The 14,374-nt window shown below is 34.4% G+C and overlaps 1 protein-coding gene and 1 long non-coding RNA gene across 3 annotated transcripts in view; one reads left to right on the plus strand and one right to left on the minus strand.

The window, feature by feature from the left end:
- Positions 1-14,374, minus strand: part of LOC309630289 — a 119,046-nt gene that overhangs the window by 41,035 nt on the left and 63,637 nt on the right. The gene's annotated exons all lie outside the window — the stretch shown is intronic.
- SLC38A11 (solute carrier family 38 member 11) overlaps positions 1-14,374 on the plus strand; it is a 56,522-nt gene that overhangs the window by 28,716 nt on the left and 13,432 nt on the right. Inside the window, exons 8-11 of one of the 2 annotated variants that reach the window (XM_082395349.1) lie at positions 6,718-6,788; positions 7,459-7,620; positions 10,651-10,763; positions 13,736-13,867. In XM_082395349.1, the coding sequence (XP_082251475.1) occupies positions 6,718-6,788; positions 7,459-7,620; positions 10,651-10,763; positions 13,736-13,867 (478 nt within the window). The remainder of the gene's footprint in view (positions 1-6,717; positions 6,789-7,458; positions 7,621-10,650; positions 10,764-13,735; positions 13,868-14,374) is intronic. The other variant, XM_082395350.1, reaches the window with a different exon arrangement.

Genomic DNA, 14,374 nt, shown 5'->3' on the forward strand with positions numbered 1-14,374 from the left:
TAATGTTTTACTGTTCCAAGTTAGAGAAGAGAGAGCGAGAGAACGGGTCTGTGCGGCCCCCTGTGCAGGTCGGCTGGTCTGAAGATGAAGTCTGCCGTGTTACTGATCAGGCCAGACACGCTCGTGTCAGCGCATCACCTGGGTCTCTCTTGTGCAGAAAACAGCATGGTGTTTTTACTCTGCTTGTGTTCTCTCACAGTATGCTGTTAGAAGGTTAATTGATAAGATTAAAGTAGCCTTAATCACAAAGATGTTTAGTGTTTAAAAAAATTCCCCAGCAAGTATTGGAACTTCTAAAATATGTATATCATTTGTACAGGGTTAATCTTGGAAATTATACTTGAAAACTTTATTCTACTCTTCATTTTAAGTTGGAAATCGTTTTTGACAAAATTGTTTTGTACCATTGGAAAAGAAAAATGGTAATTTATGTTCTTAAAAAAAAAAAAATTTAAATCCAAATCCACCTGACCCCAGAGCTCATTATTTGTTTCTATTTGAGCTTGCTGTATTCCGTATGTTTTTCCTTAGTCGAGAGAAAGTTCCTTCACAGTGGAAATTAAGTTCATTATTGTTCTAGTTGTCCCTTATTGATAATATTAATCACAGTTTTATCTATAGCCAGCAAATAATCACATTAAATGAAAGAAGCAGGTAGGAGCCAAATGGGGATAAAGAGCTGGTTTATGCATTACTAGGTAACATTAACACTTGCTGAAGAGATGCTATCGACCGCAGTGGACTAACTTCAAAACTGTTGGCTTCCATTGCAAACTCTAGACACACACCAGGAAATGTGGTTGGTTTCAGTTCTCAGGGAAATGAACTTTGACGGCGCCAACAGAAGAATCTAAAACAAAAAGAAACTCGAGAGTAGTTCTTATTTGGGGGTTTCTTCAGAAGAAAATTAGCCTCTCTTTGTACAAAAGAAATACTCCTGAAGAGTTGTATGTTAATATGTTTGATTTTGGAAAATCATTTGAAAACCATTTCCTGTTACAGGTTACTTATTGTCAATTATTCTTTAAAATTAAAAAAAAGGAAAGTGCTCATCCTATAATTTAATCACTTTGTAATAACAGATTAGTCTTTACTTGATTCATATTTAATATTTAATAATATTTCAATATGACTACTATGTACTGTGTTTTCCCCCTATGTCTGTATTCATAATGACAGTTTTGATTTGTTTCTCCCAGTTTGTTATTTTTTTGCTTTCTTCATCTTCTTTTTCTTTTCTTCTTCTTGTTTTTTTCTTTCTCAAATTCTCTGGTAGCCATGGTTCTTTATAAGTTAACAAAGTATTATTCTTATCTACTGTTACACTCATCTCATCCTTTCTTCTACTTGCCTCTCAGGAAGTTCAGTTGGTAAATAGTAGCTGAAACTTACCGCATAAGCTACACTGCAGGAAAAATAAACCCTCTTTAAGTAAATTCTTTAACTCTTCTAGACCATTAGAAGCTAATTAGGTTTTCTGCAACAAAAGTTACCTATACCACTCCTTTTAGATCTATGTTGTCCAACACAGTAGCAACCAGCCACATATGACTTTTTTTTATTTTATGATTTTTTATTGAAGTATAGTTAATTGACAATGTTGTGTTAGTTGCAAATGTTAATTTACAGTGTTGTTTACATCAAAGTGATTCAGTTATACATATAAATATATATATATAAATATATATATAGTCTCTTTCAGATTTTTTTCCATTATAGGTTATTACAAGATATTGAGTATAGTTCCCTGTGCTATACAGTAGGTCGTTGTTGTTTACCTATTTTATATATAGTAGTGTGTATATATGTTAATCCCAAACTCCTAATTTATCTCCCCCCACATGTGACTATTTAGGTAAAATTAAGTAGAATTAAAAATTAATTAACTCTAGCCATAATTTTAAATGCTCAGTAGCCACATGTGTATAGTGGTCACCATATTGCACAGCACAGATGTAGAACATTTCCATCAGCACAGAAAGCAATTGTAAGGGAGCAAAATTTGCCATGCCAAAATGTGTCTCTTTGGCAGGTGGATTATTTTGAGCTGAAAACAATCAAGACCCAAAAGACTCAGGAAGTACCTTTGACCTTCTTCCTCACTGCCTAAAAGAATTCAGATAGAGGGACGTTCCTGGAATAGAGCAATCACCAGAGATACCTGCAAAGAATATGTGCTAGGTGTGGTGGAGAAACTTGGCAAGGGCTAGAGATCAGGGTCCACTAAATGTCCCATGTCTCCACATGGCCCAGCAGACATTTCTTTACCAAACATTTACTTTTCCATCTTCATGTGAATTGCCTTCCTCCCCTTCAAAGTCCCAAACCACTACCCCCAACATCCTTGTTTGTCTTTAGCTAAAGATGGTATTTAAGGTGAGGGTTTTGGCCATTTTGGCGAGTTACTCAGTTCCCCTGGGTCTCTCCCATGTATACCTGTCATTAAACTTCTGTTTGATTTTCTCCTGTTAATCTGTCTCATGTCAATTTAACTCTTAGAGCAGCCAGAAGAACCTAGAATAGCGGAAAATGTCTTCCTCCCCAACACAGTATTGTATGCTGCTATTCTAGATTATCATACAGAATAAAAAATATTTGACCTCTTTGTTTTGTCTTTTTCTCTGCAGCATTTCCAGTGGTCATAACACTGATTGCCACATTGGTAGTGTTCAGCAAATATTTGTTGAAAATTGAATGATTTGAATGACTTTCCAGCAGGAAGAATGTAATTTTAGTTATAAACTATTTATGGAAATTTCAGGTTAAAAATTAAGTTCAAATCCAAAAAAGATTTCATGTAGAAAATATTGTATAATTATATAAAGTTCAGAAAGCTTTAAATTGGGCTAAATCTTTTTTGAAATAATTTTCTGTATTTGGTTCCAGTCTTTATCGACAATAGACTATCATATTTAAAAGTCAATTTACTTCTCTTTCCATAGCAGTAACTATAATTCTTAAGTTGGATTCATTTTTCTTTTCCCAGACATAACTATTATTCTTAAGTTGGTTTGAATCATTCCTGTTCATGCTTTTATACTTATACTATGCACTTATGTATTGGCAATAGTATTAGTATTGATTAGTATGTTTGTCAAATATACATAAATAATCACTATGGTAAAAAAAAATGTACATTCTCTAATATAACTCACTATTTTTCCCTCAATATTGTATTCAGTATATTTCCATTTTGATAAAATTAGCACTGGGTGACTTTTTAATTGCTCTACAGCATACACTCTGATGGTTTAGAGATTTAGAAATGTAATTGTTTGCTTATAAGCTTTGAGTACCTTAAACTTTACTAGATACTGCCAAGATCTTCTCCAAACTGTTTTACAGTTTACAATTCCCTCCATAATAACTGTATCTTGTCCTAGCAACTTCTCAACATTGCTATTATTGAAGTAGGTATAAAAATTTTTTTTAATGTATTTCATTTGAGTTTTTCTAATTATGAAGGAGGGTGAGGAACATACAGCGTATTTGTTGGCCATTCTCATTTCCTTTTCTGTCAATTACCTGTTGTCTATTGTTCATTGGAATATCTTTTTATTATGATATGCAGTAGCATTTAATATACACTGGATAATAACCCTTTCTTGGTTATATGCAAGAAACATTTCATCTCCCAATTTTTAGCTTTTATTTTTTAACTTTGAATATGGATTATTTTATTATACAGACATTTTATATTAATATTTACCTTCCATTGATTTTATCAGGTTTATCAATTTTTACCTTTATGGTTTTTGCCTTTATAGGTTTAAAACAATCTCTCCTCCATCGATATTATGTTTTATTCTTTGAAATTAAATATTAATTTGGAGAGAATTGACATCTACATGATATTGAGTCTTCCCATTCATAAATATGGATATGGTATATCTCTCCATTTGTTTGTCTTTCAATAAAATTATGTCATGCCATTAATATTATGCATATCTTTAAAAATATTTAGTGTTTTTGTTGTCACTGCCATTTAAAAAACATTTTAACTGGTTCTTTTTTGTATACATCAACCCTATTAATTTTTGTATATTGAGCTTGTATCCAGTGAAGTTGCTGAATGCTCTTATTAATTTCCAATAGCTTGTCAGTAGATTCCCCTGAATTTTCTGTGTACATAATTATATTGTGTCCAAGTAATTTATCACTTTCCAATGATTACATATCTTATCACTCAGTCTTATTTTATTGCATTAGCTAGGAGTTCCAATAGTATATTCTGAAAGCGGTGATAGTGGACATCCTCATCTAGTTTCTGCCTTTAATTGTAATATTTCTAACTTTTCACTTTTAAATATGTCACTTGCTATAGGTTTTGGTATATATTCCTTATTAGGTTAAGGAAGTTCTACTTTAATAATAGCGTGCTTAGCATGCTTGTCAAAATAAATACTGGATTGTACGCTTTTCTACCTATTTTGAAATGGTCAGTCATAAGCTTTTTTCTCCATTAATCTGTTAATGTGATGACTTATACTAATAGATTTTTCTATTACTGAACTACTCTTGCACTTACTGGAAAAAACTCTTCTTAGACATGATTTTTTTCTTAAACATTGCTTGATTGCATTTGATAATATTTCACTTTCTATTTCAGCATCTATATTCTAAAGTCAGAGCAGTCTGTAACTTCATTTTCTCACCCACACTGAGTATCAAGATTTCATAAAATATACCAAGAAACTTTCTCTTTTCTTTTTTCTGTGGAACCATTTTTCTGGAACTCAATCCCAGGCTAATTTACAAAAGGTTGGAAAACCATATTCAATGTCTCTTTCCTTCTCTTTATCTAGATTTGGACACACATTTTTTCCTATCTGTAACATGTTTTTGGTATTTTCCATCTTGTAAAATCAGCATCATTAGCTGAACACAGAAAATCCAAAATCATCGTAGGTACTATTTCACACTCCATCTTATCTAGGAATATCAAGGAACCATATGGACCAGGAAAAACCTTTTAAACTTAAATGAAAGAAGAAAAATAAAAATAAAACTCCTACCTTTTCATTACTAATATAAGAGTTAAAAAGTAGGGCACCACCACAATCTGTACTGAAAGGAAAAATGAATATTATTCACCTGGAAATACCCTACCAGGGAAAGTAGATCATTTAAAACATATTAGAAAGTTAAAAATCTTCAAGCTTCTACAATTGTTAGTGCTGCCTTTTCTCAAAAAAATGTTTAAGGACTGTGGACAAAATTTGTATTTTTCCACATTAACATTGGAATTTGACAGGTATGCTGCTGTCCGTAATGTTCACTGCAATGAGTAGTGGAAGCAGCAGGTGGCAGCAGCTCCCACTCAACAAACTATGGGATTCTGAGCAAGCATTGTAACAGCAGGAGGCCTCCCTTGCATTGCTCCTTAGTTCGTGTCTGTAATGTTCATTTCAAATATGGAAAGAAGTAATATAATGCATAAATCCCACTAACTTTGACAAAACAGATGAGACATTTTTGTGTCTACAATGAGAATGAATAACAAACTTAGGAAATAGATGGATTTATACCTAGTGCCTTTATGCTTTCTAGGACCCTTCTTCCCTGTCCCCCTCTTCTATCTTATGCCTTTTTTGGGTCTCACTGAAGCCTTTCCTTTTCAGGGAAGCTGGCCATACTTTTGGACATTTGCTACCTTCTATTAAATGACACTATAATAATAACAATGTTAATACATAAGCTGATAATACCAGTGACCATTTATTGAATACTTACTGTATGCTAGGCTCTCTTCCAAAGTTTTACTTTTTTTTCTTATTTAATTTACACAATAACTCAGTGAATTTGGTACTATTATAATTATCCTCATTTTATAGATATCAAAACTGAAGCACAGAAAGGTTAAGTACTTTGCCTAAGATCACATAGCTAATAAGTGGATGGGGCCAGAAGATCACACAGGCTGTCTGACCTTGGAGCCTGTGCAGAGACGTATTCAAGCTATTTAAAGTGCATATATTTCTAAAACCTCTTTGAGAAGTGTATATACAGGTGGGAATTTGAGGCAACTGGCAGTTCAGTAAGGAAGAGACGGACAGACCAAAGAGACGGATCTCAACTTCTTTACTTACTGTTTGTGGAAGCTTGACCAGATATGTCACCACCCAGAGCTTGACTTTCCTAGTGCATTAAATGGTGATAATAATACTTAAGTGTTATTGTGAAGATTGAGATAGCATAGGATAGTTCCTAGAACATAGTTAAGTACCTTTTCAATTAATATTAGTTCAAGCCTACCTTTCTCAATAAAGTGTAGTGCCAACTGTGAATTTCCCATGGGTAGGATGAACCTGGAAGAGTTAAAGGGAAATAAAGGGCAGCATTGATTAACTGAGGAAGAACTTTGCATTATTAATGTTTGAATCTCCCTCAACAAGTATCTCAAATGATGAGTGCATAACAAATGTTTGTTGCTAAATTGATAAGTAGATAAAGTCACAGAGTTAAGTGGTCCATTTTAAATATGTAATACTAGAGTCTCTCCAAGTCATTGGCATGCATTTTCAAGGACTGAGGTTAACAGTAACATTGGTGTTCCTGGGAAATTTATTTACAATTTTAAAAAGATGAATGGGAGCCCCTTATTAATTTCTGACTTAAAGATGTTCAATTTATAGTGTGACATCATTTCTTGTTTTCTTTTATGCTTATGCTTGCATTTGTTTAATCATTCGTCAAATTAACTGATTTCTCTTCTAGACCAAAAACAGAAGATGCCTGGACATTTGCAAAGCCCAGTGCTATTCAGGCTGTTGGTGTAATGTCGTTTGGTGAGTAGATAGTTTCCAAGGCCCTTTCTCAATATGGAGTCTTCTGTACCATGAAAAAGTGCTGTGTTTCATATTTGTGTCTGGAGAGCAGATGTCCTAAGTTTTAGACTTCCCATTAGCAGCATATGATCCAGTTTGTGCCAACATAAAATTAGGCTCAGACTTTTCTCACTCATCACCAGAATTTGCTTCAATTTGGACAAGTCTCTTCCTCATGCAGAAAACTCATTTAAGTCTTCTTGTTTCTTAACTTGAAAATCTAGCAAGTGTTATGGACTTCTTCAAAACCTTGCACACAAAGTATTGTGAATTGGCCCTCTAAAGTTACTCTGTTATATCCCAGATGGGAAAGGAAGCTCTGGACTGAAAATATGGTGCTGTTTAGATTTCCTTTAAGATTGGAAAGGCCACTGGGAAATGGGAGAGAAAGTTGGACAGGCCTGGTATATATCAAGAGTGACATGAGGAGAATATAAGCCTAATGCAAATGAAATTTCTCTTTCCTACAGCTGTTAGAAAGAAAGATTATTTCTGACATATTTAGTAAATTAGTATATTTGAACTTCAGTTCATTAGTATTTCAAAGTAGCATACATCTCTGAATTTTCAGAAGGAAAGGGAGAACTATGGTGCTTGCTTTAATAATGCTTTTTTTTTTCTTGTATTGCAGCATTTATTTGCCACCATAACTGCTTCTTAGTTTATGGTTCTTTGGAAGAACCCACAGTAGCTAAGTGGTCTCGCATCATCCATGTGTCCACCTTGATTTCTGTATTTATCAGTATTCTCTTTGCTACATGTGGATACTTGACATTTACTGGCTACACCCAAGGTAAAATGAAAAATTCAGTATTAGCATATTTTGGTGTTCATATGGAGTGGTGCTGTCACTTCTCATTTTAAGTACAATTATACCCAATGTTCTACTTCAGAGGAGAACCCATTCTCTCCTCTACCTTCCTGCCTCTCCTAGTTTTCCTAATTTTCTCCTTTTTAAACTGCTAAGCTTCTTCTGTAGTCCATTCTCCCTCCTTCCATGGTATCACTTCGAAGCACATGAATTCCAGCTTCCCTCTGTACTAGTCCAATGCAGTTTCACTTTCAGGGACACCAATATCCTCCCGCTCTTCAAAGATAACAGTCTTCTTCTTGGTTCTGATTTTCATGGACCTCTCTGAATCACTTAACAGTTCTGTACATTCTTTCTTTCCTCCCGCAGAGAAAAGAGCACTACCATACCATCATTCACTCCCTTAATATTTTTTTCTCTCTGAGTGATTCATCTTTGCTTTCTCCTACCTCCTCTCCCTCTCTCCCCCCAACCCCCATTAACTGGCTCAAGCAAGTTGGCTTTTTTTTTTCTCAACAAATTCTTGGAGATTTTCATTGTTTTAACTCTAGTCCAGAACTTTCTTTTCATCTCCAGCCTCTTGCCTGCAGGACATTTCTACTTAGTTGTTTCACTCTTGCCTTAAACACAAAATACATCTTTCCCACAAAACCAGGGCTTTCCCTCCTCACCCCAACTCTCATCCCAGGACCCCACACTGAATTCACTTCTCTTTTCTTCTGTTCATCCAGGCCCAACAACTGAATGGTCATCTCTTCTACATCCTTGACCCTTACGTTCACTCATCTCTGTAGTGTGAGAGTTAGGGTATTCTGACAGCCTGCTAAATACTGTGATTCATGCATTTCACAGCTTTTGCAGGTCTGTTATCTCATTTGACCTTCAGACAACCCTAGGAAGGTAAGTGGAATAACTAGTTTTACCCCCTGCCTAGAACACAAAGAGGCGGAGTAACTTGCCCAAGCTGGCTGCTGACAAAGTAGAAAACACATCTCCTAACTTTCAGTCCCATTTTCTTTCCATTCCATCTTGTCGTCTACCCCATTTTGGTTACATCTGGCCCATTAAAAATTGTCTCTTAGCCTTAGTTCTGCTTAGCTTACTTTTCGGATGACACTGAAGTACTCTTGGGTGGGTGGTACATTGTTCCAAATGCAGGTTACAGGTGACTATGATTAAAGGGAGAGATTTCGCAAGAAATAAAGAAGATGGCTTCATAAAAGAGTGATTAATAACATAATCCCAGTGCCATCAAAAATATAATACCTGTGTGTGCCATTAGAGTGCAGTAATGAAGTGACCTTGAAAATCTTGATAAAAATTGTTTCAAAACATTGCCATGTATCACTATTGCTACATAGTTTGCAAAGACAAATAACCTGTAGGCTCCAGTCTGCACAGGACCTTGGTTTTAATTGCCTTTTCTGTAAGACATAAACCCTTTTTCTTAGTCACACCTTCCTGGTGTTTTTATCGTTAGTAATTGTTCAGATATAATTAAGTCTTTATATAACAAAGCTGACAGGTTGGTTTTGGTTTTGGTTGTCTTTTGTTTTTTTCTTTCTTTTCTAGCTATAATTCCCTAAAATACACTTAGACTCAAGCTAGAATAAGCTGACGTTGTTTCTTCAGGCCATTTTGCCTTAGGCAAATCTAGTCTTGTTTGTGCACACTGCATGCTTCTGTTCCCTTTCATTACATAAACTCCAGCTTGTGAGGCAGTGAGAACTCTACATTGTTCTTGAATTTCCCAGTGACTTTTGAAAAGGTGCAGGGCCTGTTTTTTAGTGGAGGTTAGTGAACAGGGAGCTTTGGTCCTTTTTTCTCAGAGTGTTGGAACCCTTTCAATCAACCTTGGATGAACCTCTGCCACTACTGCTTTGTGATTTAATCTCCTTCTGCCCAAAAGGAACACTAAAAAGTAATGTACATTTACTCCAATTAACAGGGGGAGGGGAAAAGACTCACTTAAAGTAAGTCTTGGGAAGAGGCAGGTCATTTAGTCTTTTAATGAAAAAAAAAGTACAGAAGTATTATTATTTAGTTTTCTTTGTAAACAGTGTGGTAGTGTGTGACTTTTATCTAGTTTTCTATTCAGTCTAATTGAAAAATGTGACCAACATTTTAAAATGTAAGCATGTTATATTTAGGAAATAAACAGTCTCAAATATTCTTTGTTTCTATATTGGGAAACTTTTTGCTGACATTATCTGTGCCCTCATTAGATCCCTGCATTTCCTCACAGGTGTCTAAGAAAATACAGTCTCTAAGTAAGAATTGGTTCAATGTATATATGGTCCATCGTTTAGTTTGGAACTAATTAAATATAATACTCTGCCTGGGAAATAACCATATTTTCACAGTTTTGAATCAGTGCATTTACCTTGGGCTCATCAGATACCGTGGAAGATAATGTATGTTTGGAATTCCTTGCTGTGGCCCTGAGTTTGTGATTAAACTCTATAGCGTGATATACAGGAAATTCAGCTCCCTACATGTACTAGTCTACTGTTCCTTTCAGGATTGTCCTTGATCTAAGAATAACATTTCAAAAGGAAATTTGTTTATTTTAACAGACTTTTTTTTTTTTTTTTTTTTTTTAATAATGAAGTCACTTACTTACCAGAAACAAAGACCAGAAGCAAGTTTATAAAACCAGTGCACAAGAATTTAGGGAGTTGATTCTGGTGTAAGAAGACAATGGATAAAAGTATTTTTCAGAACTTGGTACAAATTTAAGGCTAATCTTCTAAAAACAAACACTGAGAGTAAGAAAAAAACTATTAGTGATGAATTTGCTTTCAAGTGGAACATGTGCTACTTTTAATACCCATCAGTAATTATATAGTTTTTGAATGCAAAATTTATGTTTAGATTTGGCAGTCTATTCTATTAAATTAAATGACGTTTATGTAGCTTCACTTATATAATAAATATCCAATATCTCATTTATTAGATATTTATCTCAAATACCCAGTATCTATTAAATAAATATTTTATATTATTCTCTAGGAGACTTATTTGAAAATTATTGCAGAAATGATGACTTGGTAACATTTGGAAGGTTTTGTTATGGAGTCACTGTCATTTTGACGTACCCGATTGAATGCTTTGTGACTAGAGAGGTAAGCACAACTTCTTTCCACCACTTTACCTAGGTCATTTCTCTACTGCATTAATTTGGGGCGATTTATAAATCATTTGATTTTGCAAATTCCCAAGTGCATGACAAGTAATATAATGTATAAAATTTTCTCTTTTAACCAGTTTAAAGATAAATTTATATTCAGATGTTTACAAGATATTTTTTCAAAAGTTGGATTTGAAAATCATATTTGGTAGTTTAGTTTATATTAACGTAAGTATAAATATTAATACAACTGCATTCCAAAGTGAATGCCAGCCTTTATAATAGAGTCAAACCAAGATTTTATTTTACTCATCTTACAAAGAAATTAAGTATTAAGGTTTAAAACATGTTTTACAAAATTGTTTTTTGGCTAAAATGTTTTATAAGTCAACATGTATTAAAGGCACCACAGGACAGATTTGATGAGTTTTATTAGTTTTAAAAAACTAAAATATTTTATTTTTCATGAAAACCCAAAATTCAATTTAAACCATTAGTTTTACAGATATATTTTATTTATATATTTATAAATTTATAAATGTTTATATTTATGTAAATATAAAATAAACATTTATTTATTCATTCATAAATTTATAAATATGTTTATTATGATAAATATATTTATCTATTTATACTTATATATCATATAAAATAATAGAGAGTATATTATTTACTTATATCTGTATATTGATATATTTCACTTATAAAGTCTACTCCAAGTTATGTTATATAGCCCACCTGAATTTGTAGAGGAAGATTAGGTAAAAGAGAACTAATTCTTTTTGTGTAAAATTGGATAACGTGGCTTGTCAGGAATCCCTTATACAGTAAGCTAAAAATCGGCTGTACCATTTAGCAGAAAAACATGATCCTGCTTCATAGTGGTTCTTTCAGGAATCACACTGAAAAGGCTTAGTCTTAGGATCTATTCCTAGAGGCTGTGTACACAGTGCACCATGTCAGTGGGTCTAATGTGTGAAGCGAAATGCCTACAGAGCTTCAAATACACTAACTAATGGGCAGGCTTCTAGAGGCACACCAGTGCTTACCTTATGCCAATTCTGCAGATAGGGCACTGCACAAGGAAAAGGAATGAGGAAATGTTCAGCGCTATGTACATCCTTTGCAATTATCACTTGTCCTCACTTACAAATGTATAACTCATAGGCCAGCTCTCCTCAAATATAGGGAGCAGTAGACTGAACTTGATGAATATTTTTTAAATTGAAGAGCCTTTAAAATTTTTACCAACTATTGTTGGATTCCGGAAATGGTTTTATTTTAGTTTCTGCCCAGTACTTTAGGTTCAAATCTGATCTCTAGATCAGCAGTAATAAATGGCGCATTCTCATGTGGTTTCTGGTGAACTGCTCGTGGTCTGTCAGAGTCACTCCACCTGTATAGCTTATGTCTTCAGTACTTCAAACTTGTGTTTCCTTTCTAGCTGCCATGACAGGAAGACAGAACTGAACCAAGATCTCTGCCATGGTAGCAAATACTAGGCAGAGGAACTTTGTATATACCTCACCCATTCACTTCCTTTTTCTTTTTCTCCTTTCTGCACACACACACACACACACACACACACACACACACAAATATACAGTTGGCCTAAATATAATCAAAGCTGTTTCTATTCACAGGTAAAGTAGCCAGCCAAGTACAAGGGTGCCACAAAGCCAGTCTGTGCCTAATAAATACTCTCACTAGCCTGCCCCACTCAGTGATCTTCATCTATAAGAATGAACTTCAAATTAGATAATATTTGGAAGGACATTACCAATTGTAAAACCATAAATGAGTAAGAGTGATTAGTATCCCCATTTAATTATTAACAGAGTTATGGCAGTATCCAGTCAATGGGGGACTGTTACTCAACTAGGAATGCTACTTATCACAGTCATTAAGGTCTCCCAGCATCTGACCCTCTCCCACCATTTCCAATACTTGTCTCGTGGTCCTTTTGCATAGAGCTACCACCCTATTCAGGCTGTCTCCTCCTTGTCCCCCATACGTATCTTTACTGTTCTTACCTCTTTGCTCTTTTTCACACTGTTGCCTTGGTCTATAATTCTGTTCTAAATCCCATCCATGTTTCAAGTCCTGCCTCAAGCCAAGGTAGGACAAGCACATTTCAGGAATACTGTAAAGCTGATTACTCTCAGGGAGACAGATCTAGATAACTAAAGCACTGTCTAGTTCTGAATTGTATTTGATCTTTTTAATCTGTCAAAAATTGATCACTATTTGTTTCATTAGATTGGTTGGATCTCTCCAATTAGGATGTTAATTTCTGAGAATAGGAATCATCTCCTAGACATTTTCTCTTAGCAAGTCATAACAAACTGTGGGACACAGTAAATAAGTAACTGTTGATTGATTTCCTGATCTGAGTATCAATGGAAAATGGTAATCAACTCTTCTCCATTTTTGTTGAGGAAAGGCGAGATAAAATAGACTTGGCTTGTGTCAAATAGGATTTAGATTATATGAAATTAATTTCCTGTTAGTAAAGGATATTACACACCCATTATTATTAAAGGATATTGTGCTAACCCCTTCCTTAGAGGTCATTCAAATAATCTAAATAGCATCTGTAGTTTGTGTAAGTGGTAACCTTGTTGGACTCAAGGAGGAAGGATAAGGTAACTTCCCAAGGTCTCTCTTACACTTGAGAAATATATTTATTCACACATTAGTATGCCATGTTCTGAGCAGGGAATGTAATCCACTGACTGTCTAATAGTTCAACAAAGAATACTTGTTATTGATATGTGTGTGTGTCTATGTGTAAATACTTTGGAAACAATAGAACATTCATTCATATGGCTTTGGCTTAAGATTTGATTGATTGCCTAATTGGTAGTATTTTATACAGTCCTAACTACTATAATATAAAATACTCTCTTAATAAGTCCTGCACAACTCTGAGACTCCCTCTTTAAATAATCTGTTTATATTTGGCAGGTAATTGCCAATGTATTTTTTGGTGGGACGCTTTCGTCAGTTTTCCACATTATCATAACAGTGGTTATCATTACTGTGGCCACACTTGTGTCATTGCTGATTGATTGCCTTGGAATAGTTTTAGAGCTCAATGTAAGTACATTTAAAGATTCTAAGAATCCCTTTTAAAATAATGTTTACATTTAACATGAGATGTATTTTCCCTTAACAAAGGTGTCACTTTCTAAAGTGGAATGAAAATGTGTTTGTTATGTTATAGTAAATATTTATAAAGATGATATTGTGTACTTTATAGGACTATATTTTTAGAGCAGTGGTTCTCCAATGGGGGAAATATTGCCCTTCCCTCTCCATCTGCAGGGGACATTTAGCAATGTCTAGAGACATTTTTAGTTGCCACAACTGGGTAAGCTGGTGCTAGTGGTATCTAGTGGGTAGAGGACAGGAATGTGGCTAAACATCCCACAATGTGCAGGGTAACCCCTACTACAAAGAATTATCCAATCCAAAATGTCAGTCGTGCTGAAATTAAGATATTGGTTTAAAGGACTTTTTTCATATTCTATTTTCTGTACAACATACATGTTACTGAAAATAACAATAAATTAAATGGATCTGGAAAGTCCTATGCAGAGTGAA

The sequence above is a fragment of the Balaenoptera borealis genome (assembly GCF_965194805.1).
Source record: "Balaenoptera borealis genome assembly, chromosome: 6".
NCBI lineage: Eukaryota > Metazoa > Chordata > Mammalia > Artiodactyla > Balaenopteridae > Balaenoptera > Balaenoptera borealis.